The 22,367-nt window shown below is 37.4% G+C and overlaps 2 protein-coding genes across 14 annotated transcripts in view; one reads left to right on the top strand and one right to left on the bottom strand.

The window, feature by feature from the left end:
* CDK17 (cyclin dependent kinase 17) overlaps window positions 1-22,367 on the top strand; it is a 125,163-nt gene that overhangs the window by 88,506 nt on the left and 14,290 nt on the right. For 8 of the 12 annotated variants that reach the window (XM_022562416.3, XM_089921151.1, XM_089921152.1 and 5 more), the window contains 4 exons: window positions 24-66; window positions 1,122-1,212; window positions 3,160-3,237; window positions 3,763-22,367. The exon at window positions 3,763-22,367 is cut by the window's right edge and continues 14,290 nt beyond it. In XM_022562416.3, the coding sequence (XP_022418124.1) occupies window positions 24-66; window positions 1,122-1,212; window positions 3,160-3,237; window positions 3,763-3,800 (250 nt within the window). In that variant the 3' untranslated portion in view covers window positions 3,801-22,367. Of the gene's footprint in view, window positions 1-23; window positions 67-1,121; window positions 1,213-3,159 lie in introns of all 12 variants that reach the window. The other 4 variants (XR_016395029.1, XR_016395030.1, XR_016395031.1 and 1 more) reach the window with 4 other exon arrangements.
* The window catches only part of ELK3 (ETS transcription factor ELK3), a 68,836-nt gene continuing 61,280 nt past the window's right edge, over window positions 14,812-22,367 (bottom strand). For both annotated transcript variants that reach the window (XM_022562368.3, XM_022562367.3), the window contains one exon: window positions 14,812-17,466. In XM_022562368.3, the coding sequence (XP_022418076.1) occupies window positions 17,368-17,466 (99 nt within the window). In that variant the 3' untranslated portion in view covers window positions 14,812-17,367. The remainder of the gene's footprint in view (window positions 17,467-22,367) is intronic.

Here is a 22,367-nt window from a genome sequence, read left to right as displayed (position 1 = left end):
TACTTGTCTTTCGTTGTTTTTAGGTTAGACTCTGAAGGAATCGAGTTGATAACAAAATTTCTTCAGGTAAGTTATATCTTATTTTATAACTGTTAAATGGTCTGTTAACTTCTCTGAGCCTTAGTTTCTTCATCTGTAGAATGGGATCAGTAATACCTCCCTTAAATATTTGTCATGACAATTAAGTAAGATTATGGTAGTATCTAGCATTCTTAAGACATGTGCTTAGGTGAAAAACAATTATGGTTTCTCTTAATGTGTCTGGGTCTCTCATTGTAACCTAGAACAGTCTGAGGTAGTTAGCTGCTGGCCCTGATCAACTGTGTCAAGGCCATGTTCTCTGCAATTCCTGTTCTCTTACGTTCTCTTTCTTTTCCTTATACTTACTGCCTTACAGGCTGTTGTACCTCCCAAGTACCATCCATATCTTCATTCAGAACAGGAAGAAGAGAGAGGATAAGAGTCTGTCAGTCTCATTAGTCCTTTTGTATCTGGAAAGCGAAGGCTTTTCCAAAAACCCCTGTAGGGACTTCTTCCTAGGTCTCCAAAATCTTCCTAAGGCCAGAATATTAATTGTAAGAGAGGCTGAGAATTGGGGAGCAGGATTGCCATAATTAGCCTAAACTTAGAATAGTCATGATTCATATGTCAGAGTTGGAAGCATGTATACCTTAAACAAATCTACATTATCTCGTCAAGGAAAAAAGGGAAATGGGTATTGAATAGGTAATTTAATAATGTCTTTCATAAAGATATTAGGTATATTTCCAGTAAGACTTTGGTATTCGTGAAGAAAAGTAACACGAAAGGTCAGATATTTTGCTTTTTTCATCACTTCAGAAAATATAGGGCATCTAAATTTTTCGTTAAGATCCAGCTTTATCTTGGAAATTTGTAACTGAGATATAATCATTGCTACATAATCTCAGTAGTAACTCACACTAGAGCATAGTACTCCAAATTGGTTCTTAAAAATAATAGTCACTGTATTAAGTAATCAAGATAAGAGTAGCTCTAAATGCTTAATTGCTAATTTGTGTGTGTGTCCCCTCCCCCTTGCATACGCTTTTTCCAGTATTTAGAGAAAAAAATTAATGAAGCAGTTTTTTGGTTTCTCACAGTATGAATCTAAGAAAAGGGTTTCAGCAGAAGAGGCCATGAAACATGTGTACTTTCGAAGTCTGGGACCAAGGATACATGCTTTACCTGAAAGTAAGAGAGATTCTAGAGTGTGTCCCCCCACCCCATTTATTTTTATCCAGGTTTGGAGACTGGGGTGAATTAGGGATTTAGGAAGATGGTTGGTTTTTAAGCCTAAAATTCTGGTCTTTCTGTAATTAGATCAGAATTCCTTAAAGGGAGGTGTATGTCTTACTTGCCTGTTTTAATTTATTTCTTTTAACACTGAGCATATAGCCACGACTCTGTAAGAAATCAGTAGCACTTAGATGTGGGTCATTAGTCTTATTTGACTTAAGTAAGTGGAAAATGCCATCTGATGATAGATGTTGTCATTAGGCCCAATCTGGATTGCTTTGATTCAGAGTTGTTAAAAATGGATTTCAAGTAAATAGTAATGAAGCACAACCAAAACAAGATTTTTTTGTGGAAGTAAATTTCCTTTTCAAGATGTGAAGATGATTTTCCTTTACTGTGTTCACTCTGACTTTACCATCCCCATGACAGTGGTGAGCATATTGTCACTAAAATAGCTGATTTCTCATGCCTGAGGTAACTGCTTGATTTTACTCAGAAGTTTCTTATAAATTACCCCAATATTTTACTTTAAAATTAGCAAGGTGAGGACTTCCCTGGTGGCGCAGTAGTTAAGAATCCGCCTGCCAATGCAGGGGACACGGGTTCGAGCCCTGGTCTGGGAAGATCCCACATGCCACGGAGCAACTAAGCCCATGCGCCTCAACTACTGAGCCCGCGTGCCACAATTACTGAAGCCTGTGTGCCTAGAGCCCATGCTCCGCAACAAGAGAAGCCACCACAGTGAGAAGCCCGCACACTGCAACGAAGAGTAGCCTCGGCTCGCCACAACTAGAGAAAAGCCTGCACGCAGCAACAAAGACCCAATGCAGCCAAAAATAAATTTTAAAAAATTAGCAAGGTGAGTGGGGAATTAAGAGAATATTTGGGAACTGAACAGCCAAAAGCTTTCATTAATTTCCCGTTCTCATTTACTAGACAGTATTGATTCACTAAAAGGTTTTCTAATTGGAATCAAGACTCCTCAAGACTTTTCACTTAAAACTTATTGGATATATACATATTTTAATTAATTTATTTATTTTTGGCTGCGTTGGGTCTCCTCTACTGCGCATGGGCTCTCTCTAGTTGCAGTGAGTGGGGGCTGCTCTTCGTTGTGGTGTGTGGGCTTCTCGTTGCGGTGGCTTCTCTTGTTGCAGAGCACTGCCTCTAGGCGCAAGAGCTTCAGTAGTTGTGGCTCAAGGGCTCTAGAGCACAGGCCCAGTAGTTGTGACACATGAGCTTAGCTGCTCTGCGGCATGTGGGATCTTCCCGGACCAGGGCTCGAACTTACGTCCCTGGCATTGGCAGATGGATGCTTAACCACTGTGCCACCAGGGAAGCCCCTATTGGATATTTTTAAATGAAAGACTACCTCTCTGGCAGAGATGGAAATAAGAAGGATGAATTACAAGTGTTTTTTAAGAGATTTATGTTTCATTATTAATACCAAGTTTTATAGTTTGAGGTGTGGGTGAGGTGTACAAACCCATTTCTTGTTTTTCTCTAAAATTCTGAAGATAGTTTGAGGATTTGACCTTCACGCCATCATACGGAGACAGATAAAGAACAGAATAAAACCGAGTAATACATTTTGATTAGGTCTTCCAACCTCAGTAAGCCCTAGAATAGACAGTGTACATTCTCCTTAGAGAAACACATACTCAAAGCATGATTTAAGGCAGAATTGGGGGAGAAAGGTTCTGAGGGAGAGGTTATTTGGTTTGGTTTTCTTAAGACATTGGGACAAAAGGGAAAATATTTCAGCAGGGCTGTAACCTTGTAAATGTAGTATAAATGTTTCATGTTGAATCAGTATACATTTTTAGATATTTTGTCTATAGTTGGATTATATTTGCTTTAATGATAGACTTTCATCTGATAATTTTTGTCTGTGCATTTTAGGTGTATCAATATTCAGTTTGAAAGAGATTCAATTGCAAAAGGACCCGGGTTTTCGAAATTCTTCTTATCCAGAGACAGGTGTGTTTGTCATAAACCATTTCACGTGTCGATCATGAAATTTTGCGTGGAACCAAGTTTTGGGTTTATAAATTGATCGGTAAAATTATTGATGTAAAAAACAATGTACAGTGCATTCCACAGCTGTGTATGTTTAGCATTGCACATACTTTCCTGTATGATATGGGCAGCTCAGTAATTCTTCAGAGAGAAATCTGACTCAGTCAAATCAGGGATCCTGAAAGCTGCAGATGGCACAAAGACCTTTTACAAGTGGCCTGGCTTGATCACTGCACACGCCATCCCTGGCACCTGAGGCAGAAGACACATCTTGTGCTTCCCTAGTCATCAGGTTCATCACTTCGAAGCATAGAAGCTGTAGACTGACCCCATCAACAAAAGGGTCATTTAAGACAGTGCTGATCACTCTTACCGTGGAATATTAGCTTTTGCTGGTGGGAACATTAGCTTCATAGAGTCAACAAATACTGTATGTGGGATAAAACTGAACCTTGAACTGCCTCATAAAATGACTTTATATTTTAGGACATGGGAAGAACAGAAGACAGAGCATGCTCTTTTAAGTCTGGTAACATGGTTTCAAGCCCAGCCCCCAGCCTTTCTTATCAATCAAGGACTCAGATCTGAAGGCAATTATTTCTTTTGGTGGACTTGGAATCTTCGTTTGTCTACACTGTCCTCTTCACAGTGGAGTCTTTTTATTTCAGACCTACAAATTGTTTTTATATTTGTTGTCACAGTGTGACAATTTTTTTGTACAGTTGGTTTTAAGGTCTTCTCTGCCATTAGAGCCAGTAGGTTACAGCTATTGATGTAACTGTAGCTGCAATTTTTGTGCAGGACTGAGAAACACAATGCATTATTTATTGCGGAATCATTGCTGCTAAATAACTACTGTCTGTTTATTTAACACAACAGTTGAATGCCTGAAGAAGTTGCAGTGGCTTTATTATACGTGAATGCATCTGTTTCTCCTCACAAATTGTTTTACTGCTGCATTTTTTCTTTGTTTGTTTTTAAAATTAAACTGCAGTGTTTCCTGGAATGTAAATCCAGCTTTGCTTAACAGTAAAATAAGTGAGCCAACTTGAACACTCTTACATCCATGCTATATAATTTTTTTATTGAACATTGGCAAATAGTGTAGTAAGAAATTGATAAGCACATTATGTTTAGGAAAGCATGTGATGCAGAAGTTGATTCAAGCAAGTGAATATCTGACATTTTGGGGATCTCGTATTAAATACCAGTAAATTAAAGCACCAAAATTATTTATTTTTATTTTTCCTCATTTTAGAAATATTTCCTGCATATTATTGGATATTTGTATACTAATACGCTTACCTATTTTACATCGTGCTTTAATTTAGTTAAAACTAAACCGTACAAGTCCAGTCAAACATCAGAGGTCTTGTTTTGTTTATTTGTTTTAAATACAATTCTTTTATTAGAATGGATGATCATTGGGGAACAGTTTTATTTCATTTGGGAGCTGTGTGTGTGTGTTTTAATAACATTCACTTGGAATCAGTTGAAAGCTGTAATATGTCTTTGAAATGAGCCATGCTAAATACAAATGAGAGAAATGAGAACTTGGAAGATTGTTTTAAAGCATTATAGATATTATCTGTTTACCAGAGGTAGTAAATATTACAGTTTTAATTATGCATCTTTTTGAACATCATAAATACACCTTGGTGTTGGTAACAGTGTTTTAAGCATTTGTGTTCACTTTTAAGGACTGTTTGTTTAGTGCATCTTACCAACTGCAAATCTTAATTGCGATATTTTGAAATGGTCATGTAAATTTTGGGCTTATATATCATGAAAATAGTCATAACTTAATTCTTTTCCTGACATTCACTGTAAAACATTCAGGGGTCCTACCATTTCTGTTCAGGAAATCTTGTAGTTTATTGTTATTTAACAGTATTAAGTGAATTTTTGTATATTTCATTTTAATTTTATTTGTGAATAGTGATTGTGGCATGTTTGGGGTGTTATTTTAATATTTCATAATACTGAAATTTTAATTTTTTAAGAAAAATTTTCTGGAAGAAGCAGATTCATGTGTAATGGTGAATATTGGACCACTACTGCTTTTCACATTTGTAAATTGGTTTTATGTTAAACCCTGTAGCCTAACAAACTGCTGTTATTTCTAACTGACAGATATGTATTAATATTGTACTTTGAAGGTTATAAATATTATGTGAAAATTCCTCCATTTTGTTTTGAAATTTATAATAACAAAATCTTCATGTTGTTAAAATGTGGTTTTGTTGAGTCACAGTTCTTTCTTGGGGAAGAAGGCTGTGCAGAATGTGCAGATCTTTTTTTTTTTCAATTTTATTTATTTATTTTTATGCATCAGGTTCTTTTTAGTTATCTATTTTATACATGTTAGTGTATATATGTCAATCCCAATCTCCCAATTCATCACACCACCCCCACTCCACTTTCCCTTCTTGGTGTCCATACGTTTGTTCTCTACATCTGTGTCTCTATTTCTGCCTTGCAAACCGGTTCATCTGTACCATTTTTCTAGATTCCACATATATGCATTAATATATATTTGTTTTTCTGACTTACTTCACTCTGTATGACAGTCTCTAGATCCATCCACGTCTCTACAACTGACACAATTTCGTTCTTTTCTATGGCTGAGTAATATTCCATTGTATATATGTATCACATCTTCTTTATCCATTCTTCTGTCAGTGGGCATTTAGGTTGCTTCCGTGACCTGGCTATTGTAAATAGTGCTGCAGTGAACATTGGGGTACATGTGTCTTTTTGAATTATGGTTTTCTCTGGGCATATGCCCAGTAGTGGGATTGCTGGGTCATGTGGTAATTCTATTTTTAGTTTTTTAATGAACCTCTGTACTGTTCTCCATAGTGGCTGTATTAATTTACATTCCCACCAACAGTGCAAGAGGGTTCCCTTTTCTCCACACCCTCTCCAGCATTTGTTGTTTGTAGACTTTCTGATGATACCTTTTCTAACCAGTGTGAGGTGATACCTCATTGTAGTTTTGATTTGCATTTCTCTAATAATTAGTGTTGTTGAGCATCTTTTCATGTGCCTCTTCGCTATCTGTTTGTCGTCTTTGGAGGAATGTCTATTTAGGTCTTCTGCCTATTTTTTGATTAGTTGTTTGTTTTTTTAATATTGAGCTGCATGAGCTGTTTCTATATTTTGGAGATTAATCCTTTGTCCGTTGATTCATTTGCAAGTATTTTCTCCCATTCTGAGGACCTTTTCGTCTTGTTTCCTTTGCTGTACAAAAGCTTTTAAGTTTCATTAGGTCCCAGTTGTTTATTTTTGTTTTTATTTCCATTACTCTAGGAGGTGGGTCAAAAAAGATCTTGCTGTGATTTATGCCAAAGAGTGTGCTTCCTATGTTTTCCTCTAAGAGTTTTATAGTGTCCAGTGTAAGACTGGACATTTAGGTCTTTAATTCTTTTTTTTAATTAATTTACTTTTGGCTGCGTTGAGTCTTCGTTGCTGCGTGCGGGCTTTCTCTAGTTGTGGTGAGCGGGGGCAACTTTTCGTTGTGGTGTGCGGGCTTCTCATTGCAGTGGCTTCTCATTGCGGAGCACGGGCTCTAGGCACACGGGCTTCAGTAGTTGTGGCACACAGGCTCAGTAGTTGTGGTTCGTGGGCTCTAGAGCACAGGCTCAGTAGTTGTGGTGCACAGGCTTAGTTGCTCCGCAGCATGTGGGATCTCCCCAGACCAGGGCTTGACCGTGTTCCCTGCATTGGCAGGCGGATTCTTAACCACTGCGCCACCTGCGAAACCCTTTAATCCATTTTGAGTTTATTTTTATGTATGGTGTTAGGGAGTGTTCTAATTTCAGTCCTTTACATGTAGCTGTCCAGTTTTCCCAGCACCACTTATTGAAGAAACTGTCTTTTCTCCATTGTATATCCTTGCTTCCTTTGTCATAGATTAGTTGACTATAGGTGTGTTGGTTTAACTCTGGGCTTTCTATCCTGTTCCATTGATCTATATGTCTGTTTTTGTGCTAGTACCATATTGTCTTGATTACTGTAGCTTTGTAATATAGTCTGAAGTAAGGGAGTCTGATTCCTCCAGCTCCATTTTTTTTCCCCTCAAGATTGCTTTCGCTATTCGGGATCTTTTGTGTCTCCATACAAATTTTAAGATTTTTTTGTTCTGTAAAAACTACCATTGGTAATTTGATAGAGATTGCATTGAATCTGTAGATTGCTTTGGGTAGTATAGTCATTTTCACAATATTGATTCTTCCAATCCAAGAACATGATATATCTCTCCATCTGTTTGTGTTATCTTTGATTTCTTTCATCAGTGTCTTATAGTTTTCTGCATACAGGTCTTTTACCTCCTTAGGTGGGTTTATTCTTAGGTATTTTATTCTTTTTGTTGCAGTGGTGAATGGGATTATTTCCTTAATTTCTCTTTCTGATCTTTTGTTGTTAATGTATAGGAATGCAAGAGGTTTCTGTGTATTAATTTTGTATCCTGCAACTTTACCAAATTCATTGATTAGGTCTAGTAGTTTTCTGGTGGCATCTTTTTTTTTTTTTTTAACTTTATTCATTTTGGCTGTGTTGGGTCTTTGCTGCGGGCAGGCTTTCTCTAGTTGCAGCAAGCAGGGGCTACTCATCGCGGTGGCTTCTCTTGTTGTGGAGCACGGGTTCTAGGCACGTGGGTTTCAGCAATTGTGGCATGCAGGCTCAGTAGTTGTAGCGCACGGGCTTAGTTGCTTCATGGCATGTGGAATCTTCCCGGACCAGGGCCTGAACCCATATCCCCTGCATTGGCTGGCAGATTCTTAAGCACTGCGCCAGTAGGGAAGCCCTCTGGTGGCATCTTTAGGATTATCTATGTATAGTATCATGTCATCTGCAAATAGTGAGTTTTACTGCTTCTTTTCCAATTTGTATTCCTTTTTCTTCTATGATTGCTGTGGCTAGGACTTCCAAAATTATGTTGAATAATAATATCAAGAGTGGACACACTTGTCTTGTTCCTGATCTTAGGGGAAATGCTTACAGTTTTTCACCACTGAGAATGATGTTTGCTGTGGGCTAGTCATATATGGCTTTTATTATGTTGAGGTAGGTTCTCTCTATGCCCGCTCTCTGGAGAGTTTTTTATCATAAATGGGTGTTGAATTTTGTCAAAAGCTTTTTCCGCTTCTATTGAGATGATCATATGGTTTTTATTCTTCAGTTTGTTAATATGGTGTATCACATTGGTTGATTTGTATATATTGAAGAATCCTTGCATCCCTGGGATAAATCCCACTTGATATGGTATATGATCCTTTTAGTGTGTTGTCGGAATCTGTTTGCTAGTATTTTGTTGAGGATTTTTGTATCTATATTCATCAGTGATATTGCTCTGTAATTTTCTTTTTTTGTGGTATCTTTGGTTTTGGTATCAGGGTGATGGTAGCCTCGTAGAATGAGTTGGGAGTGTTCCTCCCTCTGCAGTGTTTTGGAAGAGTTTGAGAAGGATGGGTGTTAGCTCTTCTCTAAATGTTTGATAGAATTCACCTGTGAAGCCATCTGGTCCTGGACTTTTGTTTGTTGGGAGAGTTTTAATCACAGTTTCAGTTTCATTACTTGTGATTGGTCTGTTCATATTTTCTATTTCTTCCTGGTTCAGTCTTGGAAGGTTATACTTTTCTAAGAATTTGTCCATTTCTTCCAGGTTGTCCATTTTATTGGCATAGAGTTGCTTGTAATAGTCTCTTATGATGCTTTGTATTTCTGCAGTGTCTGTTGTAACTTCTCTTTTTTCGTTTCTAATTTTATTGATTTGAGTCTTCTCCCTCTTTTTCTTGATGAGTCTGGCTAAAGAATTATCAATTTTGTTTATCTTCTCAAAGAACCAGCTTTTAGTTTTATTGATCTTTGCTATTGTTTTCTTTGTTTTTATTTCATTTATTTCTTCTCTGGTCTTTATGATTTCTTTCCTTCTACTAACTTTGGGTTTTGTTTGTTCTTCTTTCTCTAGTTCCTTTATGTGTAAGATTAGATTGTTTATTTTAGATTTTTCTTGTTTCTTGAGGCATGTTTGTATAGCTATAAACTTCCCTCTTAGAACTGCTTTTGCTGCATCCCATAGGTTTTGGATCGTCATGTTTTCGTTGTCATTTCTATCTAGGTATTTTTTGATTTCCTCTTTGATTTCTTCAGTGGTCTCTTGGTTATTTAGTAATGTATTGTTTTGCCTTCTTGTATTTGTATTTTTTACGTTTTTTCCCCTGTAATTGATTTCTTATGTCATAGCGTTGTGGTCGGAAAAGATGCTTGATATGATTTCAGTTTTCTTAAATTTACCAAGGCTTGATCTCTGACCCAAGATGTGATCTATCCTGGAGAATGTTCCCTGTTCACTTGAGAAGGAAGTGTAATCTGCTGTTTTCGGATGGAATGTCTTATAAATATCAATTAAATCTATCTGGTCTTTTGTGTCATTTAAAGCATGTGTTTCCTTATTAATTTTCTGTCTGGATGATCTGTCCATTGGTGTAAATGAGGTGGTAAAGTCCCCCACTATTATTGTGATACTGTCAGTTTCCTCTTTTATAGTTGTTAACATTTGCCTTATGTATTGAGGTGCTCTTATGTTGGGTGCATATATATTTATAATTGTTATATCTTATTCTTGGATTGATCCCTTGGTCATTATGTAGTGTCCTTCCTTGTCTCTTGTAACATTATTTTAAAGTCTGTTTTATCTGATATGAGTACTGCTATTCCAGCTTTCTTTTGATTTCCATTTGCATAGAATATCTTTTTCCATCCCCTCACCTTCAGTCTGTATGTGTCCCTAGGTCTGAAGTGGGTCTCCTGTGGACAGCATATATATGGGTCTTGTTTTTGTATCCATTCAGCCAGCCTCTGCCTTTTGGTTGGAGCATTTAATCCATTCACATTTAAGGTAATTATCAATATGTATGTTCCTATTACCATTTTCTTAATTGTTTTGTTTTTGTTTTTGTAGGTCCTTCTCTTGTGTTTCCCACTTCTTAGAGAAGTTCCTTTAGCATTTGTTGTAGAGCTGGTTTGGTGGTGCTGAATTCTCTTAGCTTTTGCTTGTCTGTAAGGCTTTTGATTTCTCCATTGAATCTGAATGAGATCCTTGCTGGGTAGAGTAATCTTGGTTGTAGGTTCTTCCCTTTCATCACTTTAAATATATCATGGCACTCCCTTCTGGCTTGTAGAGTTTCTGCTGAGAAATCACCTGTTAACATTATGGGAGTTCCCTTGTATGTTATTTGTCAGTTTTCCCTTGTTGCTTTTAATAATTTTTCTTTGTCTTTAATTTTTGTCAATTTTATTACTGTGTGTCTCGGCGTGTTTCTCCTTGGGTTTATCCTGCCTGGGACTCTCTGTGCTGCCTGGACCTGGGTGGCTATTTCCTTCCCCATGTTAGGGAAGTTTTCAACTATAATCTCTTCAGATATTTTCTCGGGTCCTTTCTGTCTCTCTTCTCCTTCTGGGACCCCTATAATGTGAATGTTGGTGCATTTAATGTTGTCCCAGAGGTCTCTTAGGCTGTCTTCATTTCCTTTCATTCTTTTTTCTGTAGTCTGTTGCATGGCAGTGAATTCCACCATTCTGTCTTCCAGGTCACTTATCCATTCTTCTGCCTCAGTTATTCTGCCATTGATTCCTTCTAGCATATTTTTCATTTCAGTTATTGTGTTGTTCATCTCTGTTTGTTCTTTACTTCTTCTAGGTGTTTGTTCTTTAATTCTTCTAAGTCATTGTTAGATTTCTTGCATCTTCTTGATCTTTGCCTCCATTGTTTTCCCAAGGTCGTGGATCGTCTTCACTGTCATTATTCTGAATTCTTTTTCTGGAAGATCGCCTATCTCCACTTCATTTCGTTGTTTTTCTGGGGTTTTATCTTGTTCCTTCATCTAGTACATAGCCCTCTGCCTTTTCATCTTGTCTGTCTTTCTGTGAATGTGGTTTTTGTTCCACAGGCTGCAGGATTGTAGTTCTTCTTGCTTCTGCTGTCTGCTCTCTGGTGGATGAGGCTATCTAAGAGGCTTTTGCAAGCTTCCTGATGGGAGGGACTGGTGGTGGGTAGAGCTGGCTGTTGCTCTGGTGGGCAGAGCTCAGTAAAACTTTAATGCACTTGTTTGCTGATGGATGGGGATGAGTTCCCTCCCTGTTGGTTGTTTGGCCTGAGGTGACCCAGCACTGGAGCCTACTGGGCTCTTTGGTGGGCCTAATAGCAGACTCCAGTAGGATTTATGCCAAGCAGTACTTCCAGAACTTCTGCTGCCAGTGTCCTTGTCGCCACGGTGAGCCTCAGCCACCCCCTGCCTCTGCAGGAGACCCTCCAACAGTAGCAGGTAGGTCTGGTTCAGTCTCCTATGGGGTCACTGCTCCTTCCCCTAGGTCCCAGTGCACGCACTACCTTGTGTGTGCCCTCCAAGAGTGGAGTCTCTGTTTCCCCCAGTCCTGTCGAAGTCCTGCAATCAAATTCTGCTAGCCTTCAAAGTCTGATTCTGTGGGAATTCCTCTTCCCGTTGCCAGACCCCCAGGTTGGGAAGCCTGACGTGGGGCTCAGAAACTTCACTCCAGTGGGTGGACTTCTGTGGTGTAATTGTTCTCCAGTTTGTGAGTCACCCACCCACCCAGCGGTTATGGGGCTTGATTTTATTGCGATTGCACCCCTCCTACCGTCTCACTGCTGCTTCTCGTTTGTCTTTGGGTGTGGGGTATCTTTTTTGGTGAGTTCCAGTGTCTTCCTGTCGATGATTGTTCTAGCAGTTAGTTGTGATTCTGGTGCTCTCACAAGAGGGAGTGAACGCACGTCCTTCTGCTCTGCCATCTTGAACCAATCTCTGGGATCATTTTCTCTTAATGGGCCTCCTTAAGATGATGAAGTCTCACTGTGTCAATGGCAATTAATTTATAATTGTGCTGGCCATTCATTTAATAATCTTTACTGTAATTTTATAGGATAGCACTTTTAAGTATCATTGTCAGATTTTTCATTTCATTCATGATATATTTGTTGGGAATTTGACATAGTTATCCATTTGTTTGATTCTTGCATATAAAAGGTGAAGAACTGTATCCAGCAGTTACATAAAATTGTTCTTCCTAGGAAAAGCTGGGGATGTTTCTTCATTTTACTAAGAAATTTGATTTTTTTTGATACTTGAGCACCATTCAGATTCTGAAAACTTTGCAGTGAAGACAATTGAAACTCAGAAATATTGAACCTTGAACACGTGATTCATCTTAAACTGACAAGGTTCTTAAAGGTAAGAGAGGATGCCTTTTTGTTTTCCTTCCAAGTGATGTTGTTAACACACTGAATATGTTACTCTATATATAGAAGTGGCTGCATTCTATTTGGTGCTTTATCAGCTTACATTTGAAAGAGTACTTGTTAACATGTTATAACGATCTTTTTGACCCAAGACAGTTCATGTGATTGTTTTTTGTGTGTGTGTTTTTGTTTTTACTATTTTTTAAAATTGTGGTAAAATACATATAACATAAAATTTGCCGTTTTTATACTTTGTAAGTATACAGTTCAGTGGCATTAATTATTACGTTCACAGTGTTGTAAAGCATTTACCACAGTCGAGCTCCAAAATTTTTCGTCACTCCAGACAGAAACTTTGTACCCATTAAGATTTAACCCCCACCCTCCCACGTTTTCCCCTTTCCCCAGCTCTTGGGTAACCTCTCATATATTGTGGATTGGCCAAAAAGTTCGGTTGGGTTTTTCTGTAAGACGTTATACAGAAAAACCTGAACGAAGTTTTTGGCCAATCCAATACTTTTTGTCTCTATGAATTTGCTTATTCTAGATATTTCATGTAAGTGGAATCATAGCACACTTGTTTTTTTGTGTCTGGCTTATTTCACCTGCATGATGTTTTCAAGGTTCATCCATGTTGTAGCATGTGTCAGAACTTCATTTGTTTTCATGTCTGAATAACGTTGTACGACTATACAACATTTGCTTATCCACTCATCTGTTGATAGACACTGTTTTTTTTCCATTTTTGGCTGTTGTAAATAATGTCACTATGAACACTGGTATACAAGCATCTGTTTGAACCCTTGTTTTCAATTCTTTGGGTTTTATATACCTAGGAGTGGAATTGTTGGGTTAGTTAGTAATTTTATGTTTAACTTTTTGAGGAACCGCCAAACTGTTTTCTACAGTGACCGTACCATTTTACATTCTCAGTAGTAATATATGAGGTCCAGTTTCTCCTCGTCCTTGCTTTTTAAATTTTCTCCCATTATATTCATTCTAATAGCTGTGAAGTGGTTTCTCATTGTGGTTTTGATTTGCATTTTCCTAATGACTGGGTGTTAGGCAGCTTTTCATGTGTTTACTGGCCATTTGTATATCTGCTTTAGAGAAATGTCTATTCAAGTCCTTTGCCCTTTTTAAAATTTGGTTGGATGTCTTTTTGTTGTTGAGTTGTAGGAGTTCTTTATATATTCTAGATTAGACCCTTATGAGGTATATGAGTTGTAATTATTTTCTCCTGTGGGTTGTGTTCACTTTCTTGATGATGTCCTATTGATATATACAGAAGTTTTTAATTTTAATGAAGTCCAGTTTATTTTTTCTTTTGTTGCCTCTGGTGTTGGTGGCATATTTAAGTTGGTATTGCCAAATCCAAGAACATGAATATTTTCCCCCATTTTAAGAGTTTTAGTTTTAGCGCTTACATTTAGGGCCTTGATCCATTTTGAATTAATTTTTGTCTGTGGTGTAAAGTGAATGTCCAACCTTATTTTTCTGCATATGAGTATGTAGTTTTCCTAGCCCTACTTGTTGAAAGAACTGTCTCTTTCCCACTGGATGGTCTTGGCATCCATGTTGAAAATTAGTTGACCATAGGTATGAGGGTTTATTTCAGGGCTCTCAATTCTGTTCTCTCAGTCTACATCTCTGTCCTTCTGCCAGTACCGCAATGTTTTAATTAATTGTAGCTTTATAAGTTTTGAAATCAAGAAGTGTAAGTCCTCCACCTTTGTTTTCCTTTTTCAAGATTGTTTTGTATATTCAAGGTTCCGTGAAATTCCATGTAAATTTTAGGATGGGATTTTCTGTTTCTGGGGAAAATAAGTTTCTTTGGGATTGTGACAGGAATTGCATTGAATTGGTAGATCACTCTCGGTAGTATTGTGATCTTAACAATATTAAGTGCTCTAATCCATGAACGTGGGATGGCTTTAATTTCTTGATATTATTTGTAGCTAAAAGAATAAATGGTAATTTCGTTTTTCCCATTCTCCTTACCTCCCTATGTCAGTACAGAATGACAGATAGAACTTCATATTTAAGAGATCACAGGACCACTTTTCAAATCCATTCCCTTCCACCCAACTCAACCTCAATAAGTATATTTGTTTCCTTAAATATCTGTGTTTAAATAAGATTTATATATACATAGTGTGTCTCGATGTGCAATATTTAGCTAGATAACAATTCATTTTCCAACTTACACCCTATGGAATGGTGGAATTTGGATCATCCCAAGTAAATGGAAGTAAACCAATCCACTTGCCTCTTCACACCTTTTATCACAAAGTATTTATTGAACAAAAATAACAGTAAAAATGATACATATATGAAAGTTGAATGAAGATTTGCAGTCATAGAAAAGATGTGTACAAAGAGACCAACGTTTAGGTTATAGTTCTATAAAACTTTACCATACACAGCATTTTAACACTGATCAAGCAAACATATAAAAAGGGGGAAACAAAGTTATTTCTTATGTTTTTTGAAACCTATTTTCTGACTAAAATAATTGTTTAGAAAAACAAACCAACCAACCCAACACACAGAATGAGTCAGAGCTGTAAGTGTTATACTTCAATACCTCCATTTCTCTATTTGTGTTATAGTGAGTTTTTTGATCCATCAAAAATTATTGTATTTTTCCATTTCTAATAAGTGGAGCTAGAGTGTATGTTAATCATAGTATTTGGAGGAAGGGAGTACAAGAATCAGATTTACATTCAACATTTACATTTAAAATAATATTTTTGGTTGAGGTTTTTGCACATTGACTTAGTTTCTCTGTAAGAATCTTGAATTTGAGGTGTGCTCTTATCTGACAAAACAGGGTTTTTTTTTTTTAATGCTTTTTTTGTTTTTTTCTACCTAACATACAGTTTTGGACCAGTAGTTACCTATAGCCAGGCATGGGGAACTAGAACTGGGCTGAGCAGCAATCATTGCTCTACCTTTAATGAACTCTGTAGCCTTAGGCAACGCCCACTTCTCCTGTGCAGTTGTCCTTAACTGGAAATGGTGGTTGGATGCATTCTCAAAGGCCTCTTCTAACATTTTATGTTTGGTGAATACCAGTCCCCTGGACCAGCTCTTTTATTTTAAATGTACAGAATTATCCTTAGCCTATAAGGGAGTGACAGTAGTGTCTATTTGGAGATTTTTGGAACCAGGCCCATTATTTTATATTCAAAGATGCATATTGGAGTGTTTGGATTTTTTCCCCCAGATAAGGGCATATACATCCCCAAACACAGAGATGCTCAATTCCAATTGAAAATCTCACTTTGTAAGTGTCAAAACAAAATTTTAGACTTCCTGAAAATTCAAGAAATATTTGTTTTGGCAACCTTGATTTTTTACCCTTTCTCATAATCCCTGCCATTTAATGCCTCATTTGGATCAATGAATTATTTAGCCACATTTCAAATTGGTTTCTGTTATAGTTAAGGATGATAACTAACTTAATCTTGAATTGGAAGCACTGGGCACTTTCCAGTTCTTTTATCTTACATTAGAACTTTACTACTTCATATACAGAGTGGCACTGTAGACTAGTGCCTGGTGATTTTTTGAAGGAACAGAAAATATGTTTCTATTATCACTGCTCTAAACTACACTGCACAGAAGAATTTACTGCTGAATATTCCAAATTGTTAAATAATCAGTTCAGTTCCACAATGATGAGGCTCCTGAAGAATTTTATATTTCTTTTATCAGTTTTCCTTCATTCTCACCATAAACAGTAATACATAAAGCAGTGTATCCTACACCTCTCAATTTCCACAAGCAAGGCTATACCTATACACATGAAGACACCTGGTGTTACAAAATTGTTTCTTTGTTATTTGTATTCATAACCAGTCTGTGAACCTCTTCCAAAGCATAGGATTTTTAAATGTTAATTATAGTTTCTGGGGTTTAGAGAAACCCTAACATAATGATACAGTAAATGCATCAGAGAGGTATGATTCTCTATGGAAAACTGGGAGAACCAGGTTAATTTTTTTAAACAAGACTGTGCTAAACTAGGAAATATTCCAGGGGCATGTATAGAGTGAACTTTATAGCTTTTCCATCTCAGGTTTTTGTTTGGAAGGAGTCTAAAAGATTGTAAACAGGAAGCTAGCCTTTCAACGTTCATTTCTCAAAAAATGCACTTTAGAATATTTTCTTTTATGAATGTTTATTGTCTAAATATGGCTTTTTTCTTATAAAAACATTACTTGGACATTATATTCACTGAATTTCAGTTCAAAAGAGGTTCTAAGGCAATTCTCATACAGTTGAAAGCAAAAAAGAATATGAATCTGCTTTCATATTGCCTACTTGTGAAAAATAATGAAATTCCACTAGAGAGCTGTTTGATACTAATTTTTGTCTTTCAAACAATTTCTCTTAATACTAAAAAATATATAAATCATTTACATTAAACTAAATGCAAAGGAAGGCACAGCTGGTTATAGTGTATATAAGCACAGTTCAGCATATGCAGAATTAAAGAGGAAAAAAGCTTCACATCCTTATTAGTTACATTGAAAACCATTAAGAAAAGTTCTTCACTGTCAACAGTGTTCAACACTTAAGAGCTAAGAAGATATAAAAAACAAAAACATTAAAATTCACTTAATGCAAAACAGATTTTCATATATACTTGAATATAAAAAAGTTTTTAAAATGGTAACATAAATCTAGACCATCCATGTTATGAAAAGTGCAAACCAAATTAACAGACGGGTTTCACAACGTCCTTCTCACGACACAGGTAAACTAGCCCATGGGGACAAATTTGTTTCATCAGTTAATGAGTCTTTAATCGTGGCCAGATGTCATCAGGATTTCTGAGAGTTCGAAGAAAGCAGTACTGGAGAAGCAGCTCTGTCCAGACTGGGGATTGGCACTGGCATGTGGCCATTAAGCAGTGTAGGGAACTGTAGTGGACAAAAGATTTTTTAAAATAGTTATTGCAAATCCATCGGGACGACCTGAGTTCTTTACATTCCTAGACAGACCACAGTGGATCAGTTCTCTCGTCACCCCTGTGATTGATAGAGGTCAGTTGCCAATTATTTTACAGAATGTGTGATTGGAAGATGACAATGAAATCAAGGTTACATACAGCAAACAGAGGCTAAGGCTTAGAAAATGTCCCTAATTATTTTATGTGCCTAAGCTACTAGAAAAAAATATGTACTTTATATGTTGCTAAAGTATGTTCTAATACTATCTCTAAAAGATTCCAATCTATTCAGAATGATAATTTGCTTTAAATATTAAGAAAAATTAATTTTGAAAACCAGGAAACTGCCTCTTTGCATGTAAATCAGTAACTTCTCATACTGTATTTTGAAATTGGCTGTCAGTTTTCCAGAGTACTACAATGATGCTTCTCGGTAACTGTTAAAAATGAGGAAGGTTCTTATCTTTAAAGATATTATTTTCTAAATCTTTTAAGTACTATTTCTAATTAAAATGATAAACAATATCAAACTGAGTAGAGAGATCACCCATAAGTGCCAAAACTTAAGGACTAAAGTTAATTTCTGTCTTGTTGGTAACTAGGATGATAAATAGGACAAAGGTATATGATTTGATACTTTTCAGGTCTAAAATACAGCAGCTATACTCCCATTTAATTTTAACAAAATAATTAAAGACCTTTTAAAACTGTTGGAAACTAGGTTTTCATTGTCCAGGATGATATGTGTCACAATGCTCCTCTCCTGGGCTGTCTTCTAGTTTAATTCCTATTTAGTCTAGATAAGCTGAATGTTAAACTTCACTTCATCAGTAAGTATCAAACTACAGAGCCAGGCATGTGTTAGAAGTACAATATTTGTAGAACAAGTAAATATATTTTTGCAATTTTCAGGCTATTTCAGTAATTGTTGTGTGTCTAGTCCCTTACAGTTTATCAGTGGTTGTCATTTCATTTGATATCTAGAGCCTATAAAAGTTCAGTTATCCCCATTTTATGGATGAAAAAAACGGATTTTAGTTAAGTTCTGATTGGCTGAAGGTCATAGCTTAGAAGCAGTAAAGCCAAGTTTAAACTCTGACTGAAGGATACTGTGCTTTCTGTACCAAACTGCCCAACTTATTTTTGTCAGGGGTTGGGGGATGGTGCTCTTTAATTACTATTCCAGTTTCTTTAATGGTTATATTCAAGGTTTTTGTATCTTTCCTGACACTTGGAATTTTAATGTTACATAGAATTTTCTCCGTTTCAGCTGGGTTATCAAGTCTATTTGCATTTAGCTTATACTCTTTTTATTTAAGGCGTGCTCCTAACCACTATTCCCATTGATTAAGAGTGAACATTGGAAGAACAGATTTTGAATTTTCATTCTTTGAGTTTATTTACATCTTCTCTCAGTTTTTGTCCATCTTATTGGTATTTTCAAAAGAATCAGCTTTTGGTTTTGTTACTGATTTCTGTCCTGTGCTCTTTATTTCTATACACTCAGTTGTCATAGTTTCTTCTTGGTTAGCCTGGCTTTTCTGACATATTTCATAGTCCCCTTTATTGCCCCACCCCGCCAAATCATCCACACACAGTCCCTTTTCTTAAATTACAGCATTCCCCAACTTTTGTCCTCAGCCTTCCTTTCTCCTATACTGGACTCAACAAACATTTCCTGATGTCAGTTAGATATCCCCACCAATGCCTCTTCCCCACTCACTCTTACGTCAAGAAGAGTGGTGGTAAGGAGCTCAACCCTAAACATGAATCAGGGCTCTGCCACTTATTAACATGTGATCTTGGGTAAGTTGAGCAACATCTCTGGGCCTTAGTTATCTTTTCTTTTTCTCGTGAAATTGGTTATATTTTCAAATAGAACTACTGGGACTATTAAATAAAAAGCCATGAAAAAGTGTGCTTAGAACAATGTCTGGTATACAGCAGCCCTCAAAAAAATGGTAACTATTGTTATCAGTAGCATTCCCAGTCTTCTAATCACTGAGTAATCCTTGCCTCTTCCTAATTTTCACTACCTACTTCTTACACTCAACTAAGTCATCCTCTCAATTTTACCTCTGGAATGTCTTCTAAATATACTACTGTTTTCAACTGTTCTTATCTAAAAGATGATTCTTCCCTCAGAATTTGGAATAGTATAAATTTCCTCATGTTTTCCTGCCCCTTACGCTTTCTCTTCTGTCCTTTCTCCACACTGTGATATCAGCGCTATCTTTCTAAAATAGAGATGTTATGCTATTTCCAGCTTAAAAAGCCTTCCATGGTTATCACTTAACAACTCCTTGGTAATACTATTCAAATCCCACAGCTGCTTTTCCAACCAGTCTCCTATCACCCAGTTCCTTCCAGAACAGACTATGTACTTTCATATCCAAATGATACAGATCTATTCATTTAGAATATACTTTGCCAAAATCCTGTCCCTTCTTCCTAGCTCAGGTGACACTTCTGCCTTGGAGCTTCTGTCCAGTCCCCAGCTGGAAAGAGCTACTCCTATTGGGTTCCTGTAGCACTTTGTTTACACATCTATTATTCACATATTGTATATCCCCACAGTCCCTGCCTCAGAGCATTGCAAATATTTGCTGGGTTAGATTTGTTGAATTAAAAATTACAGAAAACATTCTCAATTGAAAATTACCTTGTTTCAAGATATTAGCTGTACCGACTAGGTGTATTCCAAATCTGATCAAAACCTGTTTCAGAAGTGGAACAGACATCCTAAAGACAAGCTTAAAATGCCAAACAGTCCAGTTGTAACCCATCTCTATTTATAAATCAAGGTTGTATATTTAGATTTAGCACAATGTCTTTGGCATCTCTCTCTTCACTAAAACGTGTCTAGATTCCAAAGCATACCTCTTCTAGAAAAGGTAATATATCTTCACTCTCCTTCCCTTAAAATTTTCAGTATCTGCTCTCAATTACTATAGTAATATCAGGGGACCTTCTGTGCCAAAACCCCTCAGCTCTGTTAACTGTTACCCTAAGGATTCTGATCTTTTCTAATCATCATAGCAGGAAATCTGCCAGCCTCATTTAAAACTTACTATAGGCCAAGTCTAATTTGTTTCCTCCTCTAACACATTCACATAGCATATGTGATAGAGGCTTGCTATTTTTAAAGAAACTTATTTTCATTAGTTTAAAAAGGGGTACTGTTGATAGTAATCTGAATTCTGAAACCCATCATTTGAAATGTCTAATTATTAAAAATCAAATTATTCTTCTTCTTACCATGTTGTTTACCATTTTCAAAACTGCTAATTTCAGCTTTCACCAGCTCAATGCTCTTATCATAGGAAGAGTAATAATACTTAAAAGGTACAAAATTGCTTTTCCTTAGTCTCATGGATCCCAATCCCAAAAAGAGGGCCCAAGGCCATGCGACCTGTCAGCCATCCAAACCTGGTTGCGCTTTCCTTTTCAGGAATTGTTTTGCATGGTTCCAGGAGAAGAGGACAGGTCCAGTTTGTGAAATCAAAATTCTGAGCAGGTAGCCTTTAAATGCAGCATTTCTTCTGCAGAATTCTAAATGTCAATTAGGAACCACTGGTCCTCAGTGGTTCTCAAAGTGTGGTTCCTGGAGCAGCAGCATCACTAGGAACTTGAAAGAATGTTTTTATCAGGCCCCATCCTAGGCCTTCTGAATCAGAAACGGGGGGTGGGGCTCAGCAAACTGCATTTTAACACAGCTGATTCTGTTGCACGTTAACTTTGAGAACCACTGGTCTACAGTAGTGACTGAAGAGGAGGGATATGCCTCTCTCTCAATTCCCAGAGCTCCTGATACCTTACTAATGTGTAGAATCACTATGGACACGAACCACTGTTCCTGTTGGGAGTAACGGGCTGGAAAAGGTTTAGTGTCTAAGGCAAGAGATCTCAAAGAACTCCCAACCAGTAGTTCTCCATGGCTTCCTTCGGAGGTCACCAAGCCCTGCACCAGTCAGGTGGCAGAATTCCCAGTAAGGAGGGAAGTAAGAGTCCGTTCATTATTCACAAGTATCTAGGGAAGCCTAGAGAGGCCCTGTGTTAGGTTCTAGGATTAGAGTAGTATTACAGTCCCTACCGCCACGGAGCTGGCTGTAGGTATGCACCATACAACTACTTTCTGCTCTACTCGGGAGCTCTCTGCTGCTCCCATCTGGAGACTTCCAGGAAATAAGGTGTTAGTTCCCCCACCAAAAGGTTCCTAATCTAAAACTTGCCTAATACTGCACTTGCTCACTGGTTTTTGCTCACTATTTCTAGTTTTTGTTTCCTTGCCTGAGTTAAAATGGCTAAGAATCACCACATTGGCTGTGCATGACCATATCCTCAATTTCTTGTGATGAGAAGAAGGGCCAGGAAGAGAAACCTGATTACTCCAGGGATACAGTCACATCATGACACCCTACCTCAACCCTATTAGGAAACCAGAGAAGCAAGACAGTAATCAAAACCTCTTTAGCTCCACCCTTCTCCCAATGAGACCCTAAATACCAGCATGTACAGCACATGGCACAGAAGTAGACACTAAACTTGACAAGCAAAATGAACAGCTCAGAAAAGCACTGGAGGCCTGATCTTTTTAACACTTAACTTTCTTAGACATCTCTTGATGAATTCTGAGGCATCCATTCTTTAGTCAGCCAGTGACACTTACTGTGTGCCAAGAAATGTGCTAGATGCCAGGCGCACACCACAGCAAACAAGATGGCCTCTTGAGGGCCCACAGTTTAGTGGGGAGATTGCGAGATGAATACAAAGTGGCAAGCGCTAGATGCAACGAGAGCAAAAGAACCACAACTAACTTGGGGTAAGCCGTGTTGGGGGGCGGGGGCAGACGTGGGATGCAGGGTGAATGAG

Source organism: Delphinapterus leucas, chromosome 11 (assembly GCF_059928025.1).
Source record: "Delphinapterus leucas isolate spDelLeu-1000000601 "Yukka" chromosome 11, BTC_Dleu_Yukka2, whole genome shotgun sequence".
Taxonomy (NCBI): domain Eukaryota; kingdom Metazoa; phylum Chordata; class Mammalia; order Artiodactyla; family Monodontidae; genus Delphinapterus; species Delphinapterus leucas.
The sequence above is the reverse complement of the archived record's forward strand: the minus strand, read 5'-3'. Positions and strand labels throughout refer to the sequence as shown.